At 38.1% G+C, this 18,477-nt stretch overlaps 1 protein-coding gene across 1 annotated transcript in view; it reads left to right on the top strand.

The window, feature by feature from the left end:
• The first annotated feature begins 139 nt into the window (after positions 1–139).
• Positions 140–18,477, top strand: part of LOC143268651 (UDP-glucuronosyltransferase 3A2-like) — a 38,901-nt gene continuing 20,563 nt past the window's right edge. The window contains exons 1-2 of the mRNA XM_076551784.1: positions 140–1,220; positions 9,457–9,555. Coding sequence (XP_076407899.1) covers positions 1,127–1,220; positions 9,457–9,555 — 193 coding nt within the window. The 5' untranslated portion in view covers positions 140–1,126. The remainder of the gene's footprint in view (positions 1,221–9,456; positions 9,556–18,477) is intronic.

Raw genomic sequence — 18,477 nt, 5'->3', positions numbered from 1 at the left:
TATAAAACTTTAGAATCACTAAAATAAGATAGACAATGCAATATTTTCTCTAAATTGTTAAATACAAATAAATGAACTGAATACTGTAAATGTTATTTTTTACTTTAAGTGTTTTTGTTGTATATAGATTTACTATGTTAAAGTTAAAGCCTTTCATTTTTGTTTATACAAAAACGGGGGGATGTAGAATATTAGTTGAAGAAGGGTTACATTATTTTATACTGTGTAATATTTGTTTAATGATGCAAAGATGTGTTGCATTCTTTTATGTTGCATTTGTTTAACTCTGTGAAGCTGTGTACTTTGCCTGTCTAAACACCAGATTGAGCTCTTTATTAAGATCTGAACAGCCAATAGCTAGGCAGGAGAAAGAATAGGCAGGGCTGGCAGGAAGAGATGACATAGGAGGAGAAATCAGGGAAGAAAGATGGGGAGCAAAAGGAGAAGCGGAGAATGACACCAGGGTCCAGTGTCCCAGCCAAACAGCAAGCCATGGAGTAAGAAGATGAGAAAGGCTAATACTTTGTCTCTCAGGTAAAGTCCTGCAATTAGGCCATTAGCACATTTTCATGAATTTGTGAGTAGGGGGAGGCCTTGGGCAATAATCTTAGGTGTTTTACTGAATCATTAGCTTACATTGACACTATTGGAGATTTTAAGACTGGCACCTGGCAAAATGGGTTGCAGATATGGCAATAGGATAAAAATAGAGAAATGACAGAGGAGGCAGAGTCTTGTAACTTGGGGAATGGACCTATAAATGGTTCATGGTACATGTCACTTCAAGATGCTGTCATTGACAGCATTTCTCAGGGTTCCTTCATTCACAATTTAGAGAGTTATTTAGAGGCAGTAAAGAGGATATTGTGGCTAAAGGACAAGTTAAATATTAACTCAGCCCCTGATCCTCTATTGATTCTGGCTAAGAAGTTCAGTGTTTAATGGAAAGAGACCACAGCGACAAGGCAAAGAGCAAGAGGACATTTAGAAGACCAGAATAAGTTCTCCCCTTTTACCTCATTTCAAGGCCACAGCCAGTGCTTTGTGACAGAGGCTCACAGGGTCCCTTAGTGGCACACAGTTCTCAAGCTGAGCATCCTGTACCTGTGCTCCACTTGATTTACAGATGGCTGAGCATTGGATTGGGATTCTAGTGAGCTTATTTCTCCTTGAGGTTCTTCTTTTGGATGCTGCAAAAATCCTGACTATATCTACAATTGGTGAGTGCTTGCTGGGAATATAGTCTTGTGAGACCAGTATACTTGGGTTAACATGTCTCATGCAAATAGCATACAGTGGACCGACCATGCAGGAGATTTTCTAGCTAGGCTTAGATCAGACCTGGAGGAGGAAGGATGCATTGTGAAATATGGTGCTCAGAAGGGATTCTACCTAAGAGTGGGGGTAAATAATAGACTGAAATAGCATCTGATGTGGAAACATCACCAGGAGACTGAGTGGTATTTTGTAAGGAAGATGAAAAAGGCTTCTCTAGTGGGACTTTAAATTGTGAGTTGATGGGAGGCATATAAGTCAAAGTGATCAGTCTATTTCTGCAAAAAAGGGAGCAATGAGCATTTCATGATTTTTCAGGGGTTTGGCTGACATTCATAAACATTTTTGGTTTCAAAAGATTTTTTTTCTCTACAAGCACCCACTCACTGAATTTTCATGTCATCAGAGCATCATCTTATTGTAGGAACTGCTATGTTTACTCTGAACACCACAAATGTTCTTGCTCCATTGTTTGGTCTGCAGCTCATGATAATTGGTTAGGCTTTATATACATGAATCAGTGATAAAAGTCAGGGTTGGGTAGGGGAAATACATATTAGTACCAAAGGCAACAGACCACATTAAACCCATATATAGACTGTTTTAAAATATTTTTTTCAAATTGTTAATGTGTTTGCATTCATAGTTGAATAGGACGTGACCCAAAGTTTAAGGCAGGAAAGGACACAGATATAATAGGAAGGCATAGTTGATGAATGTGTTATGTTATTTTAATCCTAAATTGAATACCTATTGTTGTTGGCAAAGAGTCAAGATTTTAACAAAAGTAACCTTCAAGCTTCTGCTGAGAAGAAGGTGTATTCTTTTTTGTTAGGGTGTAATGTTCTGTAGATATTGATTAGTATATGTAGTCCATTTGAGTCATAACATCAGTTAAGTCCCTTACTTCTCTGTTAAGTTTCGATCTGGCAGATCTTTCCAGTGGTGAGAGTGGGGTGTTGAAGTCTCCCACTATTAATGTGTGGGGTTTGATGTTTGATTTACGCTTTAATTATGTTTATTTTACATATGTGGGTGCCTTTGTATTTGGGGCATAAATATTCAGAATTGAAACTTCATCTTGGTGGATCTTTCCTATGATGAGTATGTAATGTCCTTCTTGATCTCTTTTGATTGATTTTAGTTTGAGGTCTATTTTGTTGGATAGTGGGATAGCTACACCAGCTTTCTTCTTAAGACCATTTGACTGGAAAGACTATTCACAGCCTTTTACTGTGAGGTAGTGGAGTTGAAGTGTGTTTCTTGTATGCAGCAGAAAGATGTGTCCTGCTTTCATTTCCATTCAGTATGCCTATGTCTTTTTTATAGGTGAATTAAGTCCACTGATATTAAGGGATATTAATGACCAGTGATTGTTAGTTCCTCTTATCCTTTGATGGTAGTGTGTGTGTATTTCTCTTCTTTGGGATTTACTGCTGTGGAATTTTCTATTGCCTGTGTTTCATGGGTGTATCTGACTTCCTTAGGTTGAAACTTTCCTTCTAGTGCTTTCTGTCGGGCTAGATATATGGATAGGCATTGTTTTAATCTGGCTTTGTCTTGGAATGTCTTGTTCACTCCGTCTACGGTGATTGAAAGTTTTGCTGGGTATATAAGTTTAGGCTGGCATCCATGATCTCTTAGTGTCTGCATTACATCTGTCCAAGTCCTTTTGGCTTCCAAAGTCTCCATTGAGAAGTCAGGTGTTATTCTGATGAGTCTGACTTTATTAGTCACTTGGCCTTTTTCCTTTGCTGCTCTTAATATTCTTTCTTTATTCTGTATGTTTAATGGTTTAATTATTATGTAGCAAGGGGACTTTTTGTGGGAGTCTAGTCTGTTTGATGTTCTATAGGCTTCTTGTATCTTCATTGATATTTCCTTCTTTAAGTTAGAAAAGTTTTCTTATGTGATATTGTTGAATATATTTTCTGTGCCTTTGAGTTGGTATTCTTCTCCTTCTTCTATCCCTATTATTCTTAGGTTTGACCTTTTCATGGTGTCCCAGATTTTCTGGACGTTTTGTGTTATAACTATTTTAGCTTTGGTGTTTTCTTTGACTGACCAATCTATTTTCTCTGTTTTATCCTCCACACCAGAGATGCTCTCTTCCATCTCTTGTATTCTGTTGATTATGATTACATCTGTGTTTCCTGCTCATTTACTCAGATTTTCTATTTCCAGCGTTCCCTTTGTTTGTGTCTTCTTCATTGTTTCTATTACACTTTTCAGGTCTTGAGCTTTTCCCCTCACATGTTTAATTACATGGTTTTCTTGGCTTTCTTTAAGGGATTTATTGATTTCTTCCAATTTTTTGCTTATCTTTTCCTCAATTTCTTTATTGATTTCTTCCATTTTTGTTTGTCTTTTCCTCAATTTCTTTATTGATTTCTTCCATTTTTTGTTTGTCTTTTCCTCAATTTCTTTATTGATTTCTTCCAATCTTTTGTTTGTCTTTTCCTAAATCTCTTCAAGGGAATTCTTCATTTTTTTCTTGGTAGGCCTCTAGCATCTTCATGAAGGTCGCTTTCTTCTGCTTCTTCTACATTGTGATGTTCAGGTCTTGCTGTTGGAGGAGGGCTAGGTTCTGGTGATACCATATTGCTGTTTATGTTGTATGTATTTTTGCATTTACATCTGTTCATTTTCTCTGCTAATAGGTGCAAGAGCTGCCTGTGTCTGAGCGAGTTGGTATTGGTCCACTCTGTGCTTAGTGTGTCTGTGTCTCAAGGGCCCCCTCTAGGTCCAATCTTAGCTCTTGGTCTAATTGTAGCTGGCAGATTCTGTGTCTCAGGGAGCTGCTCTTGGCCCAATCCAAGCTAGCTGATTCTGTGACTCATGGGGCTGCTCTTGGTCTTCTCAGGGCTCTTGGTCCAGTCAGAGCAGACAGATTCTGTGTCTCAGAAAGCCTCTCTTGGTCCAATGAGAGGTGGCAGGTTCTGTGTCTCAGAAAGCCACCCTTGGTCCAATGAGGCCTGGTGGATTCCCTGTGTCAGGAGGTTACTCTTGGTCCAATGAAAGCTCTTGTTCCAATGAGAGCTGGCAGTTTGGTTTCCATGTCTCAGGAAGTTACTGGGGTCACAAGTGGATGGATATTGAGGCAAGGCGTGGCACTTGTAGATTGCAGGGTCCAATGGGGGATTTTGGTGGTGGTGGTGGCTTCGTGCAGGAATTTTCCATACTGTCTGGCAACTGGAGCTGAGTTGGGGCAAGGGTTCTAGGAGACTGAAAATTAAACATTTTTTAAAAGTTAAACAAAAGCAAATGAAGCTGTCTGGCTTACTTCGATTTTTTATTTGGTAATTATAATGAAGAGTATTCATTCTGAAGGGACTATGATTCTGCTCTTACTGACTTCTGACATCTGAGCTTACTCTGGAACATCACTAAGGAGTTTTTGCAAATTAAGATATTTTTGTCACTAACCCTCTTGTGCCTACAATTTGTGTATCTATCTGAAACTCTACCTCCTTTAGCTGTGGTAGTCATAAGGGAAAGCTCATCTGTAAGCATTTCATTGTTGGTGCCTAGTGCTGCTTTATAGCGAAGCTACTGACATTATGCATTTAACAATGAATAGTTGTAATGATATATTTTGTTCCCTAATAAAATTTGCCTGGAGATCAGAATAGAACAAACTACTAGATTAAACATAGATGCCAGGCAGTGGTGGCACACACCTTTAATCCTAGCACTTAGGAGGCAGAGATCCATCTGGATCTCTGTGAGTTCAAAGCCACCTGGATTACATGAGATTGATTCAGTCTTGGAGAGAAACAGAGACAGCCAGTGGTGGCACATGCCTTTAATCCCAGTACTTGGAAATCACATGTCTTTAATGTCAGCACTAGGAAGGAAGTAATATGGCTGGGTGGAGAAAGGTATATAAGGCACGAGGAGACAAGAACTAAGCCCATTTCAGCTGGAGACCTTTTGCCTGAGGACTCAGACATTCAGTCAGTCAGAGGATTCATGGAGTTGGTGAGGTGACCTGTGGCTTGTTCCTTTGTCACTCTGATCTCTCAGCATTTACCCCAAAATCTGGCCCTTTTTTTATGATCTTTAGAATTTGAGCAACAAATAGTAAGTTAGCTGTATCTGGATCTCTTCATTATCTATCATTATCCTGTCTCAGCAAGATGATGATAAAAAATATATTCTTACTTATGCTTATTGTAAGAATGTTATACCTGCATGTCTGTCTGTTTGCTACTTATGTGCCCAGGCCATGTGGGAGTTCCACAAAGGCATCAGGCTTTCTGAAACTGGAGTTACATGTGGCTATGAGCCTCTATGAGGGTGCCTGGAATTGAACCAGGGTCCTCTGGAAGAAGATCCAGTACTTTAAACACAGAGCAAACTCTCCAACCCTCCCCCTTTGTGGTCTTTTTGTTTTGTGCTTTTTTTCTTTTTATCTAATTTTGATAGAGATCTTCTCTATGTTGCCCTGGCTATCTGGTAACTTGCTCTGTAGACCAGGCTGGCCCCCAACTCATAGAGATATACCTGCATCTTCTTCCTGAGTGCTGGGATTAAAGGTGTGAGCTATCTCCACCTGGCAGATGATAACTATGTAAAACAGAAGTGTTCTTTCAGCTGCTGTAGAAGCAATCATTACACAGAACTGGGCACAAAAGTTTAGATGTACTCCTAAACCCTAGAATCCCACAATTTCCTCAGTGCCAGGGGCAGAACATTCAGAGACTTTCCCTAAATTTCTAAGGTGTGAATATTAGGAATATTTTCTTCCAAGGTAAAACTGAAAAGATGACTTGATATCTCAAGGAGTACTCACTCTGCTTGCCCTGCTGTGTTTCATCTACCTTCTCAACATTTTTTGAAGAAAGATGGGTCTTCAAATTCTGTATTCTCTGGCTCAAATGGTATTTACTTTTTGTTTGTCTAGGATAATAGAATACAATAGTTTGGAGGTGTGCCAGTATAAAGGGATTATTTTATTCAACCTTTCACAAAGGACAGTGGGTTCCACTTAGATCACTTTCAGAGATGGATCCTGAGTACCTCAGTGCTGGAGTGAAACACAGATTATAGACATGGGCTTGAACCTTCTGCTCTGTTCTTCCTAGAGGAAAAGAAGGGTGAAGGGACTGGGCTGCCTTTTGTAGGACTGAAACTCACATTATGTCCAAAATGAATTCCTTTATATTTTCTAATGAGAATCATTACAGTGGGGACCTGCACACTCTTGTTAAAAATAGTGACTCCATTTTCCACCTGCTTTCAAAATTATTAATTTATTTTTTGAAATTATAATGTCATTTCTTTTTCTCTTTTCTCCCTCCAAACTCTCCCCAAAATATCTCCCTGTTCTCTTTCAAATTCATGCCCTCATTCTTCATCATTTGTTGTCACACGCACACATTCATGTGTATATACACATAGACTACTAAGTATAACCTGCTCAGTCTGTATAGTGCTACTAGAATATTGGGGGATATATTAAGGCAACTCCATGTAGATAAAAGGGAGGTTTTTTGGGGGGTAATGTGCAGCAAGTAAAGAGATTGGTTACAGTATCTGGGAGAGGTGAAATGCAGTCCAGTGGTATTCTCTGGAGAGCTCTGATTGGTTTACCATCCAGCATCCAGAATCACCAGAAACCAAGAGAGTAGGCACATCCAGATCATGGGTCTTAAGGGATCCCGTCTTGGCCCCACCTCAGGGTAGGGTCATAGGTAGGTGTGACAGCTACCAGAAGACTCACTGGGGGTAGTACTTTCCAGTCAAAGCTGGTACATCTAGCTACCTACTACACTAGTATGTATGTTTTTAGGGAGGTCAGGAAGCATTTATCTGAATTGTTCTATTATCAATAACAATTCTGGAGTCAGATATTGGGGTAAAACCCTGATAATTCAAGAAAGCTGCAATGGAAACCAGCTGACCCTCTCCATCCATATTTCCCAGACTGAAAGGACCTACATATCTTTGTATGCTCTCTATTTCTTCCCATGTTCTCTATCATATCCTGGGTCCTAAAAATTTTCCATGGCTAATTCTGGCCATATAGTCATAGACACTGCCCCCTGATTCAAGGTTAACTTTGTTAACAGTCTTAGAGTGTCATAGTTTGATCTATGATATCAAAACCATGTCCATTTTGTATTGGATAAGCAATTACTGTGGTCTTTCCTAGGTAAGATTCGTTCTGCCATTTTCAGCCTTTCTTACCTGTGTCTATATTTTTGTTGTTTCTTTTTGTTGTATATGTGAAGGGTTGAAGGCTTCTGTGCTTTCCTACATCAACTTTAGCATTTTTATGTTGTTCTTATTTAGCTTATGTCTTGCTGGTGAGACTTCATGAGTTTAGATTCTGATATTCCTAGGAGACAAAATCTCACAGCCAACTCCATGTTCTTCTGACTCTTAATCATTCTGTCCCCTCTTCTGAAATGATCCCTGAGCCTCAGGTGCAGAAGTTGTTTCATCCATCTGCTTTTGTGCTAGTATTTTTAATGTAATGAAGGTAAAGACACAACTCTTGAAACTTCACTTTTTCCCCGGCCTCACTGGCTCAGTTTGTGCAGTTTGAAATTCTCAGTTTTTCTGCAGGATGAACTCTTTTTCATGAGCACTCATTAGAATGGCTGTTTCTCTGGGCACTCCTTCTCAGTCTAACGAGAACAAGAGAAGGAAACTCAAGGTGCAATGGGCTTTCATCTGTGTTGTGTTATTACAGACAACACAAATGTAAGTGAAAAGAGTGGTTCACACAACATATAGTTTTAACTTCCCTGACTTCTCCAGCTCTGCCCCAATCATGGTGCTTTGATAACTTTGACCTCCCAGCTTTTGTTGCACAAATTCCACTTCTTTTCTTAATTTATCTTTCTCTGCTTCAGCTCTGGACTCTAATGTTCTAAAGAAATTGTAGCCACAAAGAATCTATTGTTTGATGATACTTGTGGGATATTTATACACTGTGTGAAGATATATTGCTGTGATTGGATAAGGAGCTGAATTGTCAATATTTAGGCAGGAAGTATAGGCAGGACTTATGGACACAGAGAGGGAGTGAAGGATATAATTGAGGAACAGAAGAGATGGTAAGGAGATGGGGGGAAATCAGACATACAGAATGGAAGAAAGATAAAAAGCCACAATTTAAAATGTAGATTAATATAAATGGCCTAATTTAAATTATAAGAGCAAGTGGGGTAAGCCTGCTCTAAGGCCTAGTTTTAAGAATTCATATTAAGTTTCTGTGTCATTATTTGTGAGCTGGTGGCCCAAATAAAAATCCTTCTATAGCTACTTGTACATTTCCTGAAGATCCCAGGATTTTTGGAGAATTTGTTGCCCCAGTTCCTCATGCATCTGATGTTCTTCATGAGCACCCCAGAATTATTGAGATCTCATGATGACCCTTAATGGCTTTATTCAAAATGGTAGAAACTTGGGTCTAAGAAAAGATATTTCATAAGGGCTCAATAGCCATCTGTCCCCATGAAATTTTTTCACTGAAAAAATATCAGCCATCTTAATGTCATATATTTTCTGTTTTTGTGGTAATTTATTGACCCAAATGACTGAATGAAGCAACTTCTGCACCTGAGGCTCAGGGATCATTTCAGAAGAGGAGCCAGAATGATTAATGTAGTTATGGAAAGACACAGTGGGAAATATCCATGAACCACAGGATGAAGAGTGTCTAATGTTTGAGCAGAGTAGCTCATTAATCAAGATGGGAACCTTTAGAGTTTTGAAAAAGATTTATTGTTATGCTTGTGTTTATGAGTGCTTTGCCTGCACATATAGTATGTAAGTGTAGCATGTGCATGAAATGCCCATGGAGGCCAGAAGAGGGTGTTAGATCTCCTGGAACTAAAGTTTCAGGTGGTTGTGAGTCACCATGTGAGTGCTGGGAATTGAACCCAAGTCCTCTATGAGAGCAGCAACTGCTTTTAACTGCTGAGCCATCTTTTCAGGCATGACCTTCCTATCTTGGTTGAGGATTGCTATTGGTCAGAGCTCTGGGTTCATGTCCTGGATATTACCTAAAATGTAATTGAGGGCATGGAAGAGCTTATTTCTGTTTATGCATTATGAGGCTATCTACGTCTTTACACTTACTTTTGGATTTCTTTGTGTCAGCTTTTTATAGTAACCAGAAATCTTTTCATTAGTTTTCACAAAAATGAACTTATGTTTTATTTCTAGGTGGAAGCCACTATATGTTAATGAACCGTGTGTCACAAATTCTTCAAGACCATGGCCATAATGTGACCAGTCTGCTTAATGAAAAGCTTCTCTATCCAGGTACTTTTGAAATCAATTATTACATCAAGTCACTTTGAATAAAAAATAATGGCTTTTGTATAGAACTGCTTGATATAAGTACTGTATTTGATCTTATTTAGATATAAATCATGGTACAGGTGTTTGTGTGTGTTTGTGTTTTTTTATGTGTCTGAATGTGTATGTGTGGGTATATAAGTTTTATAGACCTCATATGATAAACTTCTGTATTTTACTTCCTGATGTAGACTGACTGTGATGGCCAGAACCAATGATATTGAGCATTATTGATCCTTAAGTACTAGGCCTAGTAAAAGCTGATTGGCTTATGAAGGTATACACTTGGAAATGAATTACATTGTCCATCCATGGGTAGATATTTTTACTCAGTGGGTTAGGTGTTTATGGAAGAAAGAACCTTCCCTTCTCTGGCCTCTTTCTTTCTTTTGTCATGTGGCTCAAGTGCTCACTATACATTAAACACATCATCTTCTGTGTTATGATGCAGTGAAAAGGCATCCAGCAAAGGCTCCACACAACAGCTCCACATAATCCTGGATTGTCAATATTTAAAACTATGAAATAAATAATTTTTTATGTTTATATATATTTTCCTCGTTATATTTACATGTTATGGTGTGTATTTCTGCATATGAGTACAAGTGCCTAAGAGGGCCAACACAGGTGGTTGAATTACCTTGACCTGGAGTTAGCAGGCAGTTGGGAGCTGCCTGATGTGGATTTTGGGAACTGAACATGGGTCCTCTGCAACAGTAGTATACACTTTAAACTGCTGAGCCATCTCATAAAATATTAACACTATAAATTAAATAATATCAGATATTTTGTTATGGCACTAAAAAGAGATTAACTATCCCAATACTTGTATGCCACTCACAGTCAATACTACACATCATTATTGATCATTTTGAGTAATTTCATGTCAAGTATGTCTAAATGTATTGTTGAACCAACATATTCTGCCATATTTAGGATTTTAATTATCTAAGGATAGTTACACTCAGTGCTGCATGAATCAGTTTCTATTTTTAAAAGCCTTACAATTTAAGAAATATTTTCTAGCAATCTTTTTATTTATGCTCAGTTTTAGGATGTGTGATTGAGAAAACCCCAGATTCTTGAAGAATAACTGGCTCTCACAAAGCTTTGCAGAATGATATCAGAAGATTTTATTTAGCTTAGTGAGTACAGAGAATCAGAAGCAAATCAAAGACTGATATCATTCTGCAAAGCTTTGAAGATTCTCTTAAGTAAACCAAAACCCACCAGTCTCTGCTGATCGATTTGGTCACAGAAACCCAGAAAACTTCAATTCTTTGTTTATTGGATCTATTTTTATACATTTAATTTGCCTTAATATTCTGGTTTCATAACTGCAATTCATGCTTATCCTCTTTTGCCTAGTCTCATAACCTTTGATACATTGCTCAGGCCTATAGACTCTGTGATCTTTTAACAAGCTATGCACTAAAGGTCTGCAAAGAAATCCTGCATGTCTGTTGACCAATTGTCTTTAATTCTTAGATGAAAGTGCTGTTGACCTAAATTTTCTTTTGTCTTTTATTTTCTTTTTCTTCTCTCTCCCTGGCACTATGCACTGCTATTTGCCCCTTTCCTTTGTTCTCTTCTTTCTTTTCTTTTTATTAGTTTTTCTGACACAGGCCCAGGCTTTCATGGAACATATTCATATACCCATGGTTGGTCTCAAACTCAGGGAATGCTCTTATCCTAGCTTCTCAAAGTCAGGGTTCATAGGCATGAGTCACCACTCCCAACTCAGAGGTCCTTTCTACTTCCATAAACATTGGACATTTCAGATGTGATAATGGGTTAGACTTTCTTTTTATTTCCTAGTAGAGGTTAAGTGGATTAGTGAATAGAGAAACAACATTACTAGAGCTTTTTTTTTTTTTTTTTTTTGGGTTTTTCGAGACAGGGTTTCTCTGTGTAGCTTTGCGCCTTTTCCTGGAACTCACTTGGTAGTCCAGGCTGGCCTCGAACTCACAGAGATCTGCCTGGCTCTGCCTCCCGAGTGCTGGGATTAAAGGCGTGTGCCACCAACGCCCGGCTTACTAGAGCATTTTTATCCAACCTTCAACTGAAACTATGTATTAAAACATGTAAACATTAATTATTTGTCTGAATTACTTTTATTCTGTGGTTATTCAACCTGAAAAACTGACAGACAACTTGAAGAAATAAAGTATCTAGGGTTCACATGATTTTCAGGTATTTGATAGTGCCAGGATAGAAGGGTTAATGGTTTGACCTTACAGTTCTTTCGTTTTATAACTCGCTTCCTTACACTTACTGTCAACCTTCGTTGACCTATGCAGATCTATTTTCAAGAATTGGGATTTGAAGAACTTAAGGAATGAGTTACACTACTGTCAATAATGTTACAGAAAAATATTACTTCAGTTTCAATGTACTTTATACACAACTGGAACGATCAAAACAATGATTCAAGGAAGGTTGTTGGGGTTCAGAAATACACGATCAGGTAAAACAAGGAAATACACACCAGTAATTACATATTAAATATTAACAGAGCAACCCTTTCCCAGAATTTACTCAGGACAGGTCAGTTTTAACATGTACTATAGATTTTATCAGGGAAAGCACAAAGGAGTGCCAGAAGGCCATATCCAGATTCAGCATACCCTGAGGAGAGCCCTAGGAATATCCTTTTACCAGATTGCATTCTATAGCTATGTTCTGACATGCAACAAAAAAAAAACATGTCTTATAAATTGAATTTAAGTGTTTGTTGCAGGAAGTATGAAATCATGTCCAATAACAATCCCAGGAAAAAAATACACTTGAGGTAAAAGGCCCTCTCCTCTTTTCAATGGAGCTTCTTTCACAGTTCCCCAAGGCCTTGTTCATAATGTGTCAATCTTTTGACCACATTAGCACTCACCATAAAGAAATCTATGTAACCAGATGGTTCTCTCCTGCCTGCCAATTCCTGAATATTCATTTAGAGATTTTATTAAACATAAATCCTTGGTGGAAGGCTCAGGCTTATTACTACCTAGTGCTTACATTTAAATTAATCCATATTTCTTATCTATGCTTTGCCATGTGGTTCGTGGCTTGTTGTCTCATTTTCTACACATCCTGCTTCCTTGGCAGCTGGCTTGTATCTGCCGTGACGCTGCCCTTCTTCATCCCCTTCTTAAGTACAATTGTATCACTTAACATTATTCTGCCTGGCCATTGGCCAAAACAGCTTTATTTATCAACCAATGAGAGCAACACATATTCACAGCATACAGACAGACATCCCACAGCATATGTATGTATGTATGTATGTATGTATGTATGTATGTATCCATGTATGTATGTGTCTATCTGTCTACCTACATACCTATCTTTCTGTTTATCATCTAGAGAAAGGTTTTCATGTATACCAGGCTGGCTTCAATATTGCTTTGTAGTAAATGATACCTTGATTTTCTGGTCAAACTTCCTCTACTTTCTCAGTTCTGGGATAATAAATGTCTGCCTTAAATTTTATGTATGGTTCTTGAGAACAAATGTAGAACTTTGTGTACACTAGGCAGGCACTGTAACAACTGAGCCACATATAAATACCTGTCTACCCCACTTTTCACTAGGTATATATCTCAAGCTAAATGTTGCTTTTGTTTTGGGGGGACCAGTCCAATAACAGCAGAGATCCTCAGTGATTTGCTACAAATATTCAGGCCAGGACCTGTTTGTATACATGTTCTGCCTGACCAGCCAACCTTCATCCCTTCTAGTAGGCTGGTTCTTCTTTGTCATGGTAGTTAGTTAAAAAAGCAGATAGAGCAGATATGATGATATCCCTAACTTAGAATTTAGTTTCAGATTAGAACATAGGCCTTTCTTTCTCTATCAGCTTATTGACTTTAGTCTATAGGAATGAAATGTATGAAACTTTCATTCACTATGTAAGGTGAAGTTGATTCAGTACTGTTGGTTCTACATCTTAAAACACACATTTATCCTTAAATACCAGAATTGTCAAGGTTACGAACAGTCAGTCAGACAGATAAACAGACAAGCACGCACGTACGCACGCACGCTCGTACGCGCGCACGCACGCACGCGCGCACGCACGCACGCGCGCACGCACACACATACACACACACACACACACACACACACACACACCTCGAATCTCTCTCTCATATACACAGGCAGAGAGAGAGACAGAGACAGAGACAGAGAGAGACAGAGAGACAGAGAGACTGAGAGAGAGAGAGAGAGAGAGAGAGAGAGAGAGAGAGAGAGAGAGATCATTCTCACAGGAGTCAGAATCACACTGTTATTTGTTTTGAGACAATTGAAACCCTTCTATAAATCAACAGTTGAATCAAGGACAATGGCATAGAGAGGGAACATGTGTGCCCTCTGTATAGCATTCTACTTGACTATTTCTTAATCACTGCTGAACTGAGGAGGATTGGAATGTTAGGATTGACCTGAAAGACTTTCTCCCTCTCACATAGCACTTTGTTCTCTCATGTCCACCCGTCTTCTGAGTTCTCGCAGTCCTGTAGCTACTCAGATCCAAATGAACACACAGAGAATATAATGTGTAACTGCATTATGGCTCAGGCTTCTCACTAGCTAGATCTTACATCTTAAATTAACCCATTTCTATAAATCTATATTTGCCACATGGCTCATGGCTTACTGGTATCTTTACATTTTGCTTCTCCTGGTGGCGACTGGCAGCCTCTCCTCTGTTCTGCCTTTCTCCTTCCTCCTCTCTAGTTAGAATGTCTCACCTAACCCTATTCTGCCTCAACATTGGCCAAACAGCTTTATTTATCAACCAATCAGAGTAACATGTTTTCACAGCATACAAAAAGACAGTCCCCTATCACTTCTCCTTTTCTTTCTAAACAAAAGCATGGTTTTAACTTTAACCTAGTATAATTACATATATCAAGCAAAAATTATAGTTACAATATCTAGTCTATTTGTATTTTGTAAAATTAAAGAACATATTTTATCTATCCTATATTTGTGAGTCTAAAATATCATATCTAATTTATCTTTTATCATAACCAAGGAAAACCATAACTATAACTATCTAGTTTTCAACTACATAAATGACCTCAGAAGGATATAATATTACCTAAGTAAACAGGAAGAGCATTGTAAGCAACTTTCAAAAATCTAGAATGACAGAGACAGCTGGCTGCCTGGACAGTCATCCAAAGTTCCTCTGTAATGTTGGGGCATCCATCTTGAGCCTATAGGCTTAGTCTCTCAGTCACTTTTTCATGAGTCTTGTACAATGTCTATCAGTTTCTTCTGTGAAGCAGGAACCTGAAGTACCATCTTGCCTTGCAAATTTCAGTGGTCACCTTTCTATGGGTCCTACATGTCCAGTCGATACAGCATTTTGTCAAGCAGTCCAGGCAAGAACAGTTTCCTCCCCAAATGGCTATTTTTACCAAGAAGAAGATAACTCCATATAGAGTGCCTTAAATGCCCATCTTCCTCTCTGAAGTAAATTGGTGCTGCCAGGAGCAGACGTGTCTCATTGTCCAGAAATTCTAAATTTTTAAAACATTTTAAATGCCATATTTTGTAGGTTTTTGAAGTGTTTGAAGATTACCTACCTAACTGAATTATATCTATGTATACCTAGAAAACTTGACATGACTATAAGTTTGACTATCACAGAAGACCAATTATTGATCTGTATTTCTTAACTATCCATTATGATTTAAATGAGTTATGTAAATGTAATACCTTTAAATTTGTATCAATAAACTAAAATCCATAGCAATGTAAAACATTTTTTAAACCAGTTGCTCTTTAAAAGTAGATTCAATCATCTGTCCTTTCATCATATCATATCCCCCTTTTTACCTTAGAAAGGTATTGACTATGACCAATAACAATTTGTAACTAATAACCTAAACAAACACAAATATCCATAATCCATTTTCTAGGAATGCGGGCATAGTTTTCTAGGCTACTTCTTGCTAATAAAGGGCACTGTATTCTTATGGGGATCTTGAGAAACTTAAGAATTATGGTCAAGTTCTGACTGGCATAGTCTGTGATGCTGTATTCTCTGAGCAGTTGCCTGGATGTTGGATCATCTGGGCTATGGTGTCATTGGAGAACTTTCAGGGGGTCTTGTCTGGTCAAACCTGATGTATCTTAATCTAGAACAAATCCATAGCCTCTTGCTTCCTGTGGAAACAAAAGCAGACCGTCCTTTCCAAAGCAACATATCCTTAAATCCAAATTTTGAAGTCAAGATACCTTTTTTTCAAGTTTAATTCAGCAGCCTTTACAATCAAATGTCTTCCTGCAGTTAAAAATATCAAAGACAATATAACCCAGATTCTTTGTGTAATATCCATCTCTACATGGCTTATTTTTATACGATCGTTACTGTCTCTTTAAAGAGTTTATTTTTTAAAACTATTTCATTATATAACTGTCTATATACATATTCTTCCTTCTTCCAAGCCTACATGTACATTTTTACACACACTGTAAACCATTTAAAGTATTGTTAGATCTGAATTATTGTGAATTTATTGCTTTAAACTGCAGCATTACTAGGACTGAAATGGCAGCTTTGGCTGCTGGCTCTGCCCACCTCAGTTTTCCAACATGGTGATGGTATGGTGGTACATTTATCACCATCTCTGGGTCTGGAGGCTATGTGTACCACCAACTATCAGAAGCAGTGGGTCTATGCCTCCAATAAAGCAGTGTGTAGCCCAGAAAACTTTTATTTATTTATTTATTTATTTATTTATTTATTTATTTATTGGTCTGAACTAGCAAATGCTAAATCCACCACATAGTACATTGTGTGGCTTGGAGACACCTCTGTGTACTATGGCAGGAATCCACAGCCATGCTGCAGATCAAGCCTGCATACCATGATCTTGCCATAGGGTAGCTGAAGCCCACAGGATGGCAGGCAGAGTCTCTGTGTGTTCAGATTAAGGGCATGTGCTACCACCGCCTGACTTCTGTTTATGGTGGGCTATGACCTCTGATCTACAGCAAATTTTATTATCATACAAATAAAATATAATCACACCCTATCTCTATTTAAAAATGCAGTTTGCAATGTTTTTTGATCTATAAAGAAAAGATGCCTGAAAGAATATTACTTCAAATGCTGGCATCATAATATAAGGGCACAGCATAGTCCATGTCAAAAGAACACATTTGTGTTTTTTTTGTGTGTGTGTGTGTGTGAATAAATATGCATGCACTTTGCAGAAGCATGTCAATACATACTCACTGCTGATTTGTTTACCACTCTAGAGGCAGTAGGGCCTAATATAATGAAGTCAATAAATTAGGTAGACTAGTCTCATGCAATAGCTAGTTTTATTCAGAGCATCAGGCAATTTATACTCTGGGGGTTAAGAAGAGTCACCTGAGGAAAGTATCCAAGGGTCTTTGTAACCTTTGTTTTGATATGCCTTAATGTCAATAATAATGTTTCTACTGGTACAGTTCCTCTGATTTTAATGCTAATTTTGAGATACAAAATGTAAGGAAAGTCCTTTGTAATTTTCTCTAAAATTATTATGTATGTTCTTTTATAACCCTTGACTCACACCCAATTCCTTCTTTTGATTGTTCCTTGACTTCCCTCAGTGATGGTGGGTGTCATTCTAAGCTTCTCATATTTACAACTTCCTCCAGAGAGACCTAACCAGAATTGTCAAAGAGAATGACAATTTTGAAAGGTCTAAGGCTAAAATCAAGCTCGAAGTGAACCGTTGATTGTATTGTAACGATTCTGTGGGTGCTTTTCCATGTAACATCATTAATAGCATTTTTTTTAGCTATAGATATGGAATTGGTAGGGATATAAAGGGCATTTTCCGGGATCCTGTGTCATTGTTATTTGTGTTGTGTGGGTATAAACATTCAGTTGGATCTATTCAGCTGGATATTATGTCATACAGGGTAGCGATCCTAACTATTTACTATGAGCACTACTGCCTTGCAGACACAAAGGTAAGAGCCTTTCCACTTGGAGACACATTCATAGTGTGTGCTGCAATCTACAATCGTGACTGAATCTCAGATTCTAAAATAAATTTGGGCTGAGACACATGATTCAGGGACAATGAAAAGGAAGTCCCAATCCTATAGTCTGTCTTCAAATAATAATTGAAACTCTCCAGTGAATCTCATGTGAGGATTCTGTTTTTTACCTAATTGTCTTGATTTAAATTCTCATAAATAGCAAGAATCAATGGTTTGAGGATTTTTTTTTTCTGTAAATGAGAGATATAGGTCGAAATTGTCAGGAGTTAAACTTCAAAATTGCAAACAGACTGTTAATTAACACGTGAGAAATGAGAAGTGCTAGAGTGGCCAGTGAAGGCATGGCAGCCTTTTTTTCTTTCCTGATTTCTTTCTTTCTTTCTTTCTTTCTTTCTTTCTTTCTTTCTTTCTTTCTTTCTTTCTTTCTTTCTTTCTTTCTTTCTTTCTTTCTTTCTTTTTCTTTCTTTCTTTCTTTCTCTCTCTCTCTCTCTCTCTCTCTCTCTCTCTCTCTCTCTATCTCTCTCTCTCTATCTCTCTCTCTCCCTTCCTTTTCTTTTTGAATAAGCATTTAAACTAAAGTCAGAACCCTTGAATTTGATCAAACAAACCACAGACAAACATGGAAACACCACTGCTGTGGATATTGCTCTGTACAAATAAAATGGTGATTGGCCAGTAGCCAGGCAGAAATCATAGGCAGGACAAACAAGAAAGAAAATTCTGGGAAGTGAAAGGCTTAGGCAGAGAGACCTGCCAGCCACTGCCATGACAAACAAGATGTAAGGTATCGGTAAGCCACGAGCCCCATGGCAACTTATAGATTAATAGAAATGGGTTAATTTAAGATAAAAGAAATAGATAACAAGAAGCCTGCCA

This window comes from Peromyscus maniculatus, chromosome 15, assembly GCF_049852395.1.
Source record: "Peromyscus maniculatus bairdii isolate BWxNUB_F1_BW_parent chromosome 15, HU_Pman_BW_mat_3.1, whole genome shotgun sequence".
Classification (NCBI taxonomy): Eukaryota; Metazoa; Chordata; class Mammalia; order Rodentia; family Cricetidae; genus Peromyscus; species Peromyscus maniculatus.
Note: the sequence above shows the minus strand (reverse complement) of the source record. Positions and strands in the feature narration are given on the sequence as shown.